This window comes from Amblyraja radiata, chromosome 3 (assembly GCF_010909765.2).
Source record: "Amblyraja radiata isolate CabotCenter1 chromosome 3, sAmbRad1.1.pri, whole genome shotgun sequence".
Lineage (NCBI taxonomy): Eukaryota > Metazoa > Chordata > Chondrichthyes > Rajiformes > Rajidae > Amblyraja > Amblyraja radiata.
The window spans coordinates 119,266,754-119,283,116 of NC_045958.1; the positions used below are offsets into that span (position 1 = coordinate 119,266,754).

The window sequence follows — 16,363 nt, forward strand, 5'->3', positions numbered from 1 at the left end:
TATCTCTGCCTTAAATATATCTATTAGCTTGGCCATCACAACCTTATGAACAATGTGGAAAACCTTATGTACAAAATATAATATTGTCCATCAAGAGAAAAATTAACCTTGTAAATATTGTGTGATTGGAAAGTGTTGATATTCAAAGCAATCTGGGGATAGAAGGATGTGGACAGGGTGTATGAGGTGGAATATTGGCCCTGATCTTGTTGAATGCTGGACAAACTGCCTACTTTTGGCCCAACTTCATGTATTTAGTCTAATTTAGAGATATAATGTGGAAGCAGGCCCTTTAGACCAAGGGTTCCCAACCAGGGGTAAATTTGCCCCCCAGGGGGTAAATGTTGCCTACCCAGGGGGTAAATTTGTTGATTCTGGATTTGTACATATTTTTTCTCATTGACTGACTGTGTTTGGTTCTGGTATACAGGTATCTGCTCATCATTAGTTGTTCATAAATAAGTGAAATAACATTGTTATGTGCTATTAAAGTTGCCAGGGGTAAACGGGACAAAAAAGGTTGGGAACCCCTGCTTTAGACCAATGAGTCTGATGATCTATGTTATCCCTGTTATTCATCCTACACACTCGGGGCAATTTACGGGGAGAAATTAACCTACAAACCTACGATAGGATATGATACAATAGAACTTTATTCATCCCTGGAGGGAAATTGGTCTGCCAACCGTCATAACGCAAAACAAGGTACACAAAAACTCAAATTTAAATTAAATTAGAAATGGAAACAGAAGAAAAGACAAGCGAATGTTGTCTGGCTGCTGTGTGCACAGCGCCTTTACCGGAACAAACAAATGTAGACTTATCCCCTGGGCAGAGGATTCTAAATTAGAGTGCCCCCCCCCCCCCACACTGGGTCCTCCCTTTGTTCTCCCACTGTCCCTCACAGTGGTCCACCCAGGCCGGGTCCCCATTGCTCTTCACCGCAGTCCCCCCCACGCCATGAAACCTTGCACCTATTTGGAATGTGGGAAGAAATGGGAGCACCCGGAGAAAATCAACACTGTCACAGAGCGAGCGTGCAAACACCGTACAAACAGTACCCGTGGTCAAGATCGAACCGGGGTCTTTGTAAGGCGCATTTCGACCACTGGGCTGCCACCATCTGTTTTTTTCTGTCCTGTGTGGTTTTTTTTTCCGCCTTGGATTGTGAGTGAAGCACATTGCTTAACACAAAAGTGTTTTCAGCATGAGTACTAGAATCTGGCAGTGCTGGAGCAGATTGGAAATGTTCATACCAGGAAAAAGCACAGACAATGGAAAGGCGGTCATTTGCAGAAACTGATGGGTGCAAGCATCGACTGAAAAGAACCAATTGCTGCTTGTTTCCTGGTAGGGGGCGCTGCACTGGCAGCAGCCTGTCGGCAGCGTGTCCGTCTTTTTTCAACTTTTTTTTAGTATGTTTAAAAGTCTGTTTTTAATGTTTCTTTGTGTGTTATGTGTGGGGGGTGGTGTGGGGGGGGGGGTAAGGGGGAAACCGTTTCGGCCGCCTCTTCCATGGAGAGGCGACTTTTTCAGGTCGCCTCCCCCGTGGCCTAACAGCATGGATCGGCGCCGACTTTCCCGGAGACGCGCCCGGGGCTTCAGCGGCGGGCGCAGCGTGGACTCTCGGCGCGGAGCGGGTGAGACCTCGCTGGAGGGGAGCGCTCCGTTACGCTGGCCCGCGGCAGCCGGCAGCCTGAAGCCGCGGTCTGCAGAACTCCAGCTGGTGCGGCGTCTACAGCCCGGGATCTCACGTTGGGGACCCGGGGGAAGAAGAAGCTTCCACCGCCGGGTTGCGGCTGTCTTCTACCGCGGGTGCGGTATGGACTTAACATCACCCCTGGAGGGGAGCTTCGACCGCCGGCCCTGCAAACTACGGTGCTTCCGGCTGCGGCACGGCAGGTACTTTAAAACTTTGACCGCCGGCCTGCGGCCTACACCAGCCTGAAGCCGCGGTCTCTGGTTGGGAAGAGCCGATCCTGGACTCACCTTGACTTTGACTTTGTCCCTTACCATCTGGACGCCCGCAGCAACGGCTGTGGAGGGTGGTGGTCCCGACCACGGGGGGAAATGGAGGAGGACTGGCCAAGCTCTATGCCTTCCACCACAGTGATGAATGCTGTGGTGGATGTTTGTGCAACATTTTTATTGTGGTTGTGTTCTTTATTATTGTACCGCTGCTGGCAACCCAAATACCACCGACCTTGGTTGTGTGGCAATTAAATTATTTCATTCATTTCATTTTATACCAGTCCGGGTTCAGCAAATTAATTGCAACCCTCATTTAAAGCTCTCATCATATCTTCACCTTAGTTTCACAATCATATACATTCCATTCCACAGCTCCTTGTTCGCCCTCGATAGAGAGTTCAACCCACTCATCCCATAGGTGGGACACAAAGTCTCCAGAGGTTTCCGTTCAGGTTTCCTAAGTGGGACAGGGGCATTAGTTTACCCTGCAACTGAAACACTGCGAGTTTCTAACTATAAATTAAATACAACAATACAAAAGGAATTACTGGAGATGATATAATAAATGGAATAAAAACAGAAAATGCTGAAAACACTTGCCAGGTCATGTATCTTCTGTGGAGAGAAGATCTATTCTTTCAACTGTCCGATCAATGCATTTTAGCCAGAATACGCTTTACACATATAAATTAATGCGTTCATTTAATGGTTTCAATGCCAGCAAAAAAATGGAAAGGACTTTTTTCCACTTAACAGTTCTATTTCTTTTAGATGGGCAACTATTATTGCGTCTGCCCTTTTGGATGTAGGATGGAAATTTACTATTTTGTTTTTCCTTCCCCTCCCCAATCCATCTGCACAATCTCTTGATGGGTTTTCCAAAATACCTCTGGCTCATTTTTCAAAATAATAGCCAAAGGTGTTAATCTCACTGTTGCTATCGTAGTTGCTGCCTCAAAAAGGCAGCCAAAATCATCATGGACCCACACCATCCTGGCCACACACTCATTTCACCATTGCCATCAGGAAGAAGGTACAGAAGCCTGAAAACTGTAACATCCAGGTTCAGGAACAGCTTCTTCCCTGCAGCCATCAGGCTATTAAACACAACGACGAATAAGCTCTGAGCTCTGAACTGCAAAAGACTATTATTATTATTGCACTATATTTGTTATTTGTTGAACTTTTTTTTCTCTCCCCTGTTATGTACTATGTTTACATATTCTGTTGTGCTGCAGCAAGTAAACATAGAAACATAGACAATAGGTGCAGGAGTAGAGGCCATTCGGCCCTTCGAGCCGGCACCGCCATTCAATATGATCATGGCTGATCATCCAACACAGTATCCTGTACCTGCCTTCTCTCCATACCCCCTGATCCCTTTAGCCAAAAGGGCCACATCTAACCCCCTCTTAAATATAGCCAATGAACTGGCCTCAACTACATTCTGGGGCAGAGAATTCCACAGATTCACCACTCTCTGTGTGAAAAATGTCTTCTCATCTCAGTCCTAAACGATTCCCCCTTTATCCTTAAACTGTGACCCCTTGTTCTGGACTTCCCCAACATCGGGAACAATCTTCCTGCATCTAGCCTGTCCAACCCCTTAAGACTTTTGTAAGTTTCTATAAGATCCCCCCTCAATCTTCTAAATTCTAGCGAGTACAAGCCGAGTCTATCCAGTCTTTCTTCATATGAAAGTCCTGACATCCCAGGAATCAGTCTGGTGAACCTTCTCTGTACTCCCTCTATGACAAGAATGTCTTTCCTCAGATTAGGAGACCAAAACTATAAGCAATACTCCAGGTGTGGTCTCACCAAGACCCTGTACAACTGCAGTAGAACCTCCCTGCTCCTATACTCAAATCCTTTTACTATGAATTTCATTGTCCCATCCAGGACATATGACAATAAAAACCTCTTGGCATTTGGCCTTCAATAACTTAAGCTAACAGAGGATGTTCAGTGTAATGCATATCGTGTTAAAAATGGATAATAAAAGTAAAACAATGAAAATTTGAAATGACACTTTTAGCAGTGAGGTTATGCTGTATTGTTAATTTATTAAAACATGTAGCGAGTTTTGTTTCAGTTTTTTCGTAGCGGCTGCTCTAAAAACAAGAGAATGCAGCACAATGGTGTAACCCGTAGAGCTCTTGCCTCACTGTGCCCAAGATTTGAGTTGGATTCATACCTTGGTGTGGAGGTTGCACATTCCCTCTGACTGTGTTTTCTCAGTGTTTTACGGTCCTATCTATCCCAAAGATGTGGAGGTTTTTAGGTTAATCGGCCTCTGTAAATTGTCCCTAACTTAATGTATTTTATGGTGACGAGTATCGAGGTACAGTGAAAAGCTTTTGTTACGTGCTACCAGTCAAATACACGATTACAATCGAGCCATTCCTAGTGTACTGATGCATGATAGAGGGGGTAATGTTTAGTGCAAGGTGAAGTTCGATTAAAGATAGTCCAAGGGTCTCCAATGATGTCGATTGGCCATTCTCTAGTTGGCGATAGGATGATTCAGCTGCCTGATAACAGCTGGGAAGAAACTGTCCCTGAACCTGGAGGTGTGCGTTTTCACACCTCTGTATCTTTTGCCTGATGGGAGAGGGGAGAAGAGGAAGTGACCGGGGTGAGACTCGTCCTTGATTGTGCTTGTGTCACTGCCGAGGCAACGTGAGGTATCATTGGGAGGGAGGTTGGTTTGTGTGATGGTCCGGGCTGCGTCCACAATTCATAGTAATTTCTTACGGTCTTGGATGGAGCTGTTCCCAAATTTGTATTTGTTCCCCAATTTGCAGGGAGTGGATGCGAAAGTGCGATAACTGGTGTGAACAGGTGATCGACGGTTGGCGGGGACTTGGCGGGCTGAAGGGCTCATTTCCACGCTGTATCTGTCAAGTAAAACTAGAATCTGAAATCTTTGCAGGTCCGGTGATAAGACGCAGCTCTTCAGAGACCTCACTGACTTCCCTGTGATTCAGCAACGAAAACAGGAGATCCAGGACGTGTTTTCCCGGCTGCAACAGCATCGCAGGGATATTCGTCGAATTCTGAACAAACCATCTTTCGATTACATTACAGTTTCGGGACAAGAGGTAAATCAATGTTGATGAAAGAATAAGGTTATCCTGATTCTTACAAAAGGAATTCACAGAGGTCCACTTTATCTCCTCTGTTGAGGCATCATACATTCAAATTTTGCTGAACTGAAAAATTAATGTACAACTTTCTACCTAAGAGCAATTTATGACAGATACTTCCTTCCTTACTTACTTTACAGTCATGAGATAAGTCACAGTGATATTTAAGTTATGCAAAGAGTCACCACCTATAGTGCGCAGACAAAGTTACAAGTATCCTGTTACAAATAACAAGTAAATGTCCATGTTTATAGTAAGTTGGAGCTGGCGGTCTGTTTCTTTTTTTGTTAAACATAGAAAATAGGTGCAGGAGTAGGCCATTCGGCCCTTCAATATGATCATGGCTGATCATCCAACTCGGTATCCAGTACCTGCTTTCTCTCCATACCCCCTGATCCATTTAGCCACAAGGGCCACAAACTCCCTCTTAAATATAGCCAATGAACTGGCCTCAAATACATTCTGTGGCAGAGAGTTCCAGAGACACACCACTGCGTGAAAAATGTTTTTCTCATCTCGGTCCTAAAGGATTTCCCCTTTATCCTTTAACTGTGACGGCTTGTCCTGGACTTCCCCAACATCGGGAACAATCTTCCTGCATCTAGCCTGTCCAACCCCCTAAGAATTTTGTAAGTTTCTATAAGATCCCCCCTCAATCTTCTAAATTCTAGCGAGTACAAGCCGAGTCTATCCAGTCTTTCTTCATATGAAAGTCCTGACATCCCAGGAATCAGTCTGGTGAACAATCTCTGTACTCACTCTAAGGCAAGAATGTCTTTCGTCAGATTTGGAGACCAAAACTGTACACAATACTCCAGGTGTGGTCTCACCAATACCCTGTACAACTGCAGTAGAACCTCCCTGCTCCTTTTCTGCATCACTTGCAAAAAATAAATTCAAAATCAGATCAAGGCCCTTCATCTAGATGTCTATTTTCCGTCACAGATTAGGGGTGCAGCAGTAGAGTTGCTGCCTTAGGGTGCCAGAGACCCGAGATCGATCCTGACTATGGGTGCTGTCTGTACGGAGTTTGTATGTCCTCCCTGTGACCACGTGGGTTATCTCCAGATGCTCCAGTTTCCTCCCACACTGCAAAGGCTTACAGGTTTGTAGGTTAATTAGCTTTGGTGAAAGTTGTAAATTGTCTCTAGCGTGTAGGGTGGTGCTAGTGTATGGAGATTGCTGGTTTGTGTGGAATCGGTGGGCCACAGGGCCTGTTATTGTGCTGTATCTCTAAAGTAAACTAAGCTAAGATGCTGGCTGGCCCTCTGGCTTCCGCCAGTTGTTCTAAGATCATAAGGTCATAAGGAAAAGTAGAATTAGGCCATTCGACCCATGAGGTCTACTCCACCATTCAATGATGGCTGATCTATCTCTCCCTCCGAACCCTATTCTCTTGCCTTTTCCCCACAACCTATGACACCCGTACTAGCCAAGATTCTATCTATCTCTGCCTTAAAAATATCCACTGACTTGGCCTCCACAGCCTTCTGCAGCAAAGAATTCCACAGATTCACCACCCTCTGACTAAAGACTCTGACTGTTCTCCTTAATTTTACTTCGGAGTCACGTGAGTGACTACGTGAAGAACCCGCTCAGTGCGCAGGCGCGGCATTACGCCAGCAATGCAACAGCGGCTGCCACGGGAGTTAGGCTCTCCCGTTACAGGATGAACCGGACCGTCAGGTGAGTACCCTGAGGTCGGGTTTTCTTTTACAGGTGAGCCTTTTTCTGCTTGTGTTTTTTACAGGCAGAGAAAAAGGCTCTGGAACAAAACTGTCCCCCGTTTTCCCGTTGGGGAGGGGGGCAGCAACAGGCGGTAGGAGCGTTACCCGGTGTTCCGTAATTCCCCGACACCGTGCCGAGGCCACCCGCTAGTACCTTAAGCAGCGGGCTGGACGCATAGCCACTCGAGAGGCATCCGGCAGGTGTTCCCGATGTCGGACGGGACGTCTCTCCACCCGCACGGGGGGAGAGAGAGCCGCCTGAGCCGCTGGAGCGGCTCACGGAGCAGGTGCCTGCGAGACGCGCTGCTTGAGGGGCGCTCTCGCATCTACAAGGCACAAAAGCTCCAGAAGAACCTGTCCCCCGCTCGACTCCAGCGGAGGAGCGTTCCATTGCAGGGGAGGCAGCAACAGGCGGTAGGAACAATTACCGGGCGCTCCGCTATCCCCATCACGGCGCCGAGCCCAGTCCCGCTAGTGCCTGAACTGCGGGCTGGATGTCTAGCCATCCGAACAGGCATCCGGCCGGTGGCGCCCGATTCGTCGGACGGGGACATGTCTCCACCTAAATTGAGGAGAGACAGCCGCCTGAGCCGCATCCAACAGCAATTGGAGCAGCTCCAGCGAGATGCGCAGAAAGAGCGCTCTCGCGGAGGGAGGTCAGGCACCCCCTCCACAGTGCTTCATGCACTGCCCTCTGCTCCCTCATTACTGGAGGCTAGCATTGGTGACCAGGGCTGGGCTGGTCTGGAACGGGCAGGCGGACGAATTCGGGAGTATGCCAGGGGTGCAGGAACATGAAGAGCTGTTGGGTGTGATGGACCGCTTGTAGCAACCCCACGGGCTGGAGCACCGCTGGAACCAAGAATGGTGGCCAGCATCAACCATTACTGGAAAAGGTGCTCGCTGAGGTGCTGAAACAACACAGCACCAGAAAACGGTGAGGCCCTCAAAGTAAATAGTGTCAACAGCCAAATCTGGGGGCATGTGGGTCACACATCCGGACCCAAGAACTCAAGCTACAGCGGATCCTAAGGCTCCTGACGTCGGCCATCACAGCCTTTGCTCGTTCCGTGGAGACCACGGAGATGGATACCTGCCAGCAGGATGTGCTGGCATTAATGTGTACCACACAATTTGAGATCAACAATCTCCGGAGGGAAACATAAGACCTGCCCTCAATCCCAAATTTGCTGGCTTGTGTAAAGCCCCAGCTGCGGAGACGGACGCGCTGCTATTTGGGAAAGATTTCAATAAAAAACTGAAGGAGATGCAGGAAGCATCAAAAACCTTCGGCCTAATGAGGGCAGGCCCCGGGACGAGCAAACCAAGACCTCCGATACCCAAGCGGCAGCACCCCACGGCATCCACCAGTCGACGTCCGCAATATGGGACTGGTGAACGCTTGGGGTCCGCACATTATCCCCAAAGATCTTTTAGATCAGGGCCCGCTGCGGACCCTCTGGAAAATGCGCCTCCCCCAACATCGCCAGCACGTCAGAACAAAATCTTCAGGAAAATGAAGAAACAGAATCACCAATAACCATGGAGGTAGGTGGGTCTGGTCCCTACCAGCATATAGAGAATAAGGGTGCTTTATTAACAGGGGGGAGATTACACTTGTTTAAAGAAGCATGGGGTATGGTCACGAGTGACAAGTATATACTCAACAACATTACAGGATATAAAATACAATTCATGTCAGAAAAAACGCCGCCAGTTCAACAATGGCCCCAAAGGGTATTTCTCCCTCCGTCAAAGAGAAACGTGAGGGACAAGCTGAACTGGTGAGACTTATCACAAAGGGGGTCATCGAAAAGACCAAACATGAACCTTTGGAATTTGTATCGAATATATTCACTAAAACCAAAAAAGATGGTGTCTGTCATTGACTTAACATCACTAAACAAATTTGTTAAGTATATACATTTCAAAATGGAGACATATGTTACTGCCAAACAACTGAATTCCAAAGGACACTTCATGGCAAGCATTTATCTTAAAGATGCTTACTATCTAGTACCCATATACAAGGATCATCGCAGATACCTAAAATTTATCTGGATGGTACAAAGTATTGCCCTATGGGCGAACTTCAGCCCAAGATTATTCACCAAAATATTGAACCCAGCCATGGCAATACTAAGAAAACAAAAACATATTGTCATGGCATATCTGGAGGATATTCTGATAGTAGGGAAAACGATGGAATTGGCTGTGGCAGCAGTATCAGCTACAAAACAGCTCCTCGAAACTCTGGGGTTCGTCCTACATCCAGATAAATCTAAGTTGAAGCCATCCACTATCATGGACTACCTGGGCTTCACAATTAACTCAGTCCATATGACTTACCTTGCCAAAGGCAAAAATGGTTGAATTAGCACAATCATGCAACAAATTAATGGTCAACGAGCGACCAACTATTCGACAAGTAGCAAGAGTAATTGGGGAAATGGTAGCAGCATTTCCGGCTACACAATTCGGACCTTTGCACTATCAAAAAATTTACAGAGAGCAAAGGTACGGGCAATTAAACGACATACAGGTCACTATGATCGTGTCATGAACTTACCTACTGAAGCAATATCAGAGCTACAGTGGTGGGCAGAAAACGTTTGGCATAGTCTCAGCCCTATCTTTATCACTAACCCTACTTTAGTTATTCAAACAGATGCCAGTGCTCAAGGCTGGGGAGCGACTAACTCCATATCCAGCACAAGTGGTAGATGGACTAAACTAGAGTCATCATTACTACTTACACTGGGCATTAACTATCTAGAGATGTTGGGCGCCTTTTATGGTTTAAAAGCATATGTATCTAATATGCAGCACTTGCATGTTCGGTTACAAATTGATAAATACTACGGTGATGGCTTATATTAATCATATGGGTGGCATAAAATCATTATCATGCGACAAATTGGTCAACATGATTTGGCAATGGTATGTCGAAAGACATATTTGGCTATCAGCTACTTACCTACCAGGTAAGCTAAACACCCATGCCATGAGAAAATTAAACGCCTGGGTTGCAAGTTTGAACAGACCTTACCTGGAACTGGGATTGTCCAAACAAACCATCACCACCATGTCGGCATCCCTTCGAACATCCACCAAGAGGCAGTACTTAACCAGCATCAAAAAAGGGAGAAGTACTGCCAGGAAACATGGACAACATACGCAACAGCTACAGCCACCAACATACTGGAGTTCCTGGCCATCTACACCACGATGTAGGGATCAGCTACAGTGCCATCAACACAGCGCAGAGTGCTCTTTCTGCTTATCTCAAACCAGCGCCAGGACAACAGGCGATGGGATCCCATCCACTGGTGGTAAAACTGATGAAGGGCATTTACAATATCAAGCCCTAAGCCCAGGTATACCCATATTTGGGATATCAGTGTGGTCCTGACATATCTCAGGGAATGGCCACCAGCCAGATCCCCCGGCCTCGAGCAAGCTACACTAAAGACGCTCATGTTGATGGCACTTGTATCCGCTCAGAGGGTCCAGTCACTACACCTATTGCGACTGGACAACATGATCACAGCTCCAGACCAGATCTGTCGTTATCCAGCGACAGGTCAAACAGAGCAGACCAGGAACACCTAATTCAGTCGTGGCTTACCCACCAGAACCACGGTTATGTGCCATGACCCACCTACTATCCTACATAGACACAACCAGAATATTCGAGGGAGATGAAAAGCCTTGTGGGTCAGTCACAAAGACCTTATGGTGGGGTACGAGCCAAACCATTGCGAGATGGCTCAAGCAGGTGCTAGAAACTGCTGGGATAAACACTAACATGTACAAATTTTATTCCACCAGGGCAGCATCCATGTCGACGGCTAAAGAATGGACATGCCTATAGACCACATCCTGGCTACAGCAGGATGGTGGGAAGGGAAAAGACCGTTCAGAAATTTTATAATAAGCCGTTGGCAAAACCTGGTTTATTTGCAGTAAAGATTTACGAACTGCAAATATTTAATTTAAGCCCAGGGGAGCAACTTAATTCTTTGTTGTTATTGTTAAAAAATACCATTGTGTTTTTCTACAAACAGATTCATTGGTTGATTACGGTAACACACTTCCTCCCTCAAGAACTTCGGCAGTGAGTGAAATGAAACTGTTACACGGTTTGAAATCACAGAGCTTTGAAATCTTCACGTAGTCACTCACGTGACTCCGAAGTAAAATAGTAAGATTAAACGAGAACTTACCAGTTTGAAGTTTGATCTGTATTTTATGAGGAGTTACGATGAGGGATTACGTGCCCTCCGCTCCCACCCTCATTATATGGATCAAACTAATAAATTGATGTCTCCTTATCTTTACTATGTTTACTTCAAAATAACTGTGTCTATCTGTGATTCCACACCGCTGCTTGGAAGTATGCCGCGCCTGCGCACTGAGCGGGTTCTTCACGTAATCCCTCATCGTAACTCTTCATAAAATACAGATCAAACTTCAAACTGGTAAGTTCTCGTTTAATCTTACTATTTTTGCTTAGTTCTTTACTTCTCTGAGACACTTGGCAACTGACATGGATTGAATCCCAGCATTAAAGGTCAGCGAGACTTCTAGATTATGATACAAAATACTTTGTTTTGTTTCAGTAACTTCATAACATGACGGTAATGGATACAGATAAATGTCAGGATGTTCTGCCATGAGAGGTTCATGTCTCCTCGTGCTATTCATTGAGATAATCAGTGCACAGAAGTCCTCCTTTTGTTGGGAGGAGGTTGCAATGATTAATGTGCAAGTCCCGATGGGAAAGGAGTTACTGTATCTTGGCATTTATGACTGGAAATGTTTGATCCTGTACTTTGCAGATAACACTGCAGAGTACCATATTTGTTCTGAACAACTTGAGAGATGAAATGTTTGTCAATTCTCGTTGACTTCGAGAAGACTAGACAAGAATTATTATGTGATGTTGTGTTTGTCCTCACTCTGTTTCTTTAAGCAACGTTGAGAGGTCTGTTTGTTAATTTTAAATATAAACTAGACCAAGGGCAGACCCGTTGGGTCTCCTCCCCCAACGCAGCCGTTCCCTACCCGTAGCCCCCACGGGAGACGTGGCCCTCCAACTCAAGCGGCTCAGGAATGAGCAGTGCGGCTGGTTTTAAATGGCGTCTTTGAGGCGAGATGCGGGCGCCAGCAGCCGTTATGGTCGCTGGCCAGCAGGAGGCGACAAAATGAGTGAGTGGGGGGGGGGGGGGGGGGGGGGGGGAGAGAAGGTTTTAATGAAAAATGTGGTATAAACATAACGAAATCTAATGAGGAGTGGATAGTTGGAATGAAAAGTGAAATGTCTACCGAAATGGCTGCTTCTATGGGTATGGGTGAGAAGCCAGTTTATTTTTGAAATATTGGGGGGTGGGGGGGGGGGGGGGGGGGGGGAGAAGGATTTGATTAAAAACGTGTACTTAAACACGACGAAATGTAATGAAGAGCGGATACTTAGAAAGAAATGCGAAATCTCTACCGAAATGGAAAAGATCTCGGCGATTGTGCGTCTGGATTAGGCGTGGCAATGAATCAAAGGAAGAAATGCAGCCGGCACCATTCCGATTGGACAGCTGCGAGCATCGGCCATTCCGATTGGACATCTGCGAGCATCGGCCATTTGGATTGGACATCTGCGAGTATTGGGGACGAATCAAAAGGCAGAAAGGGAGCCGGACGGCAGCCGGTCGGATGGCACGAGAGTTTTAATAGTATACTAGACCAAGTGCAGACCCGTTGGGTCTGGTCCCCCAATGGTGTGATCCCCCAACCCAATATTCGTCCAATGGAACTGAAGCCATCCCCAAATGTAAGATTCCAGCACTCCCCTGCCTCCCTCAGCAGTGGATTAAAAAAAAAATCAAATTGCACCTCCCCTGCCTGCTGCAGCAGTGAAAGGTTCAGAGTGTTCCTGTCTTGCAAGTTTGTTTCGAAGTGTGTTGGAAGCTGTTTCGAAGTGTGTTGGAAGCTGATAGGAAGGAGCAGCCGTCAACAAATCAAAAGGCAGAAAGTCAACGAATCAAAAGGCAGACAGGCAGCCGGACGAACGGATGTCGGACGGATGGGGCGAGAGTTTTATAGAATAACTAGACCAAGCGCAGACCCGTTGGGTCTGCTCCCCCAATGGTGTGATCCCCCAACCCAATATTCCACCATGCACTCGTCTCCTCCAATGGAACTGAAGCCGTTCCCAAATGTAGATCCCCCAACCCAATATTCCACCATGCACTCGTCTCCTCCAATGGAACTGAAGCCGTTCCCAAATGTAAGATTCCACCACTCCCCTGCCTCCCTCAGAAGTGGATTAAAAAACAATCCAATTGCACCTCCCCTGCCTGCTGCAGCAGTGAAAGGTTCAGAGTGTTCCTGTCTTGCAAGTTTGTTTCGAAGTGTGTTGGAAGCTGTTTCGAAGTGTGTTGGAAGCTGATAGGAAGGAGCAGCCGTCAACAAATCAAAAGGCAGAAAGTCAACGAATCAAAAGGCAGAAAGGCAGCCGGACGGACGGCAGCCGGACGGATGGCACGAGAGTTTTATAGATAGATAGATAGATAGATAGATAGATAGATAGATAGATAGATAGATAGATAGATAGATAGATAGATGAGTCGTACAGCGTGGGAACAGGCCCTTCGGCCCAACTTGCCTGTAATAACTAACTTGACTAACATGCCCCATCAGCACTCATCCCTCTTGCCTACGTTTGGCCCATATCCTTCTAAACCTATTCTATCCATGTACCTGTCCAAATGTTTGTTTAAACATTGCGATGGTATCTCCAATTAAGTTGACCATCTAGTTCTGAAATGAATGCACAAAATGCATAAATTCTATTAAGTTAGCAAATGTAATCATATTGTGCTTGTTTAGAATACAGATGATTTAGATAAGAGAGTATTGGAGGTGAAGTTTGAGTTGGCTGAAAAGCTTGTTATCTTCAATGACGTTTGACTTTCCATCTTCTGATTCCAGTTAATCCAAAAGTTGCATCTTGCTTTTGGCATTGATATGACCTAATTGTTCGTTTTGTTTTGAGTGTGTAAATGTCAGTTACTTTCAAAATACTTTCACAACGTTTTGAAGGATATGGGACTAACGCGGGCAGATGGGATCCCTGTTGCTCATTCTCCCATCGCTCTCTCTACTGCCATCGCTGGCCGCTTAGGGAATGTCAACTGAGCTCTCGGGGTTTTACCCGGATTATAAGGTGGTGGGGTGTACCATCAGTTGCCGGAAAATCTGTGTTCAACCAGTAATTCTACAAATTAAACCGAATTTACAGTTTAAGTTAAATTATAAAAGGACTGGACAAGCTAGATGCAGGAAAAATGTTTCCAATGTTGGGCGAGTCCAGAACCAGGGGCCACAGTCTTAGAATAAAGGGGAGGTCATTTAAGACTGGGGTGAGGAAAAACCTTTTCACCCAGAGTTGTGAATTTATGGAATTCCCTGCCACAGAGGGCAGTGGAGGCCAAGTCACTGGATGGATTTAAGAGAGAGTTAGATAGAGCTCTAGGGACTAGTGGAACCAAAAGATATGGGGAGAAGGCAGGCACGGGTTATTGATGGGGGACGATCAGCCATGAACACAATGAATGGCGGTGCTGGCTCGGACCAAATGGCCTCCTCCTGCACATATTTTCTATGTTTCTATGGGAATCAGAGAGGGAATTCAGCATGGAGTATTTTGTACTATATATGGCAGGTTTTCATAATTTCATTATGACTTTTCCCAAATGTGATTTGTTTTATTTATTTGTTCATGGGGTATGTATGTTGCAGGAATTTTCAACATTTTTGCCCTTCTCTAATTGCCCATGATGTGATGCCCTGCCAAGAGTCAAACAATGTTGGTGGGTTTATAATTGTATGTTCATAAGTTATAGGGGCAGAATTAGGCCATTTTGTTTTTTTTAGTTGAGAGATACAGCGTTGAAACTTGCTCTTCGGCCCACCGAGTCCGAACCGACCAGCGATCCCCGCTCATTCGCACCATCCTACACCCACAAGGGACAATTTACATTTATTCCAAGCCAATTCGCCTACAAATCTGTACGATTTTGGAGTGTGGGAGGAAACCTTAGATCTCAGAGAAAACCCACGCGGTCTCGGGGAGAATGTACAAACTCCGTACAGACAGCACCCGTAGTCAGGATCGAACCCGGGTCTCTGGCGCTGTAAGGCAGCACCCCTACCGCTGTGCCACTGTGCCCAGCCTTCTGCCTTTTCCCGGAGTGAGGCACGGATCGGGAAATGACATCTTAAATGACACACTTAGTAATCAAAAATCTGTCAATCTCCGCCTTAAGAATACCCAATGACTTGTGGTTCATAAATTCTTAAATGATAGGAGCAGAATTAGGCCATTTGGCCCATCAAGACTACTCTGCCATTCAATCTGCATTTCGTTGTCTCTGTACTGTACACTGACAATGACAATTAAAGTTGAATCTGAATCTGAATCATGGCTGATTTATCTTTCCCTCTCAACCCCATTCTCCTGCCTTTGCCCCACAACCCCTGACACCCGTACTAATCACCAGCCACAGCCATCTGTGACAATGAATTCCACTGAATGAAACTAGTGTGGTAGATTTCCTGCCCTGAAATCTTTTGGTGAATTTATATGAAAATACAGTAGCTTTGTCGTTGCCGTTACTGAGGCTAGATTTTACTTTTTAAGTTGCAAATATCTATTTCCCAGTTGGCATAGTGATCAGTGATTCAAGAGTCAAGCTGCCTGCCTACTAACTTGAGCACAACATGAGTGCATTTCCAAAGATTAATGATATAGGTTCATATTGTTTGTGATTATGAACAAGCTTTACTCGGATTATGAAGAGCTTGCTATTCTCGGGCTTAAGCCGAATGAAGCCAAATGTTTATGTCCAAATTGAACTGCTCTGACCAGACCCATGCTGTGGGTCTGGAAGTATATTTAACTTCACAGTGATGGACTTTGAAAATGGGTTTCATTACCAATAGTATGCAGTACGAATTATTGTCATTCATTCTGGAAGAAAGCTATAATGGGTGTCAGGGGTTAATGGGAGAAGGCAGGAGGATAGGGTTGATAGAGAGAGATAGATCAGCCATGATTGAATGGCGGAGTAGACGGGGCTCGAAATTAACGGTTGCCCGGGTGCCACTGACCACTCAAAGTGCCGCCGGGCAACCTAAACGGCGAGTCATTTTGCCCGGCTTGGTAACTTGGTTTATACCGAAGATAGACACAAAAAACTGAAGTAACTCCGCGGGTCCGGCAGCATCTCTGGAGAAAAGGAACGTGACGTTTTGTGTCGGCGACGGTTGTGGGAAAGATGCTAAGTGTGGCGTGACGGAGGGTCGGAGCGAATGACGGGCCCCGCACAGCAGCAGCGGCGACGGCTCCATCTCCTCCTCCTCCCGCACCCCGCCCCGCCCGGCCTGATAACGGCCGCTGCTGCCACTCCACCAACGGCGCTTTCAAAACAAACCCTTGGAGGAGGGAGGTGTCGGTCAGAG

At 46.3% G+C, this 16,363-nt stretch overlaps 1 protein-coding gene across 2 annotated transcripts in view; it reads left to right on the forward strand.

Annotated features, from left to right (window-relative positions):
- Nucleotides 1-16,363, forward strand: part of msh3 (mutS homolog 3) — a 285,979-nt gene that overhangs the window by 79,957 nt on the left and 189,659 nt on the right. For both annotated transcript variants that reach the window (XM_033018740.1, XM_033018741.1), the window contains exon 15: nucleotides 4,904-5,072. In XM_033018740.1, coding sequence (XP_032874631.1) covers nucleotides 4,904-5,072 — 169 coding nt within the window. The remainder of the gene's footprint in view (nucleotides 1-4,903; nucleotides 5,073-16,363) is intronic.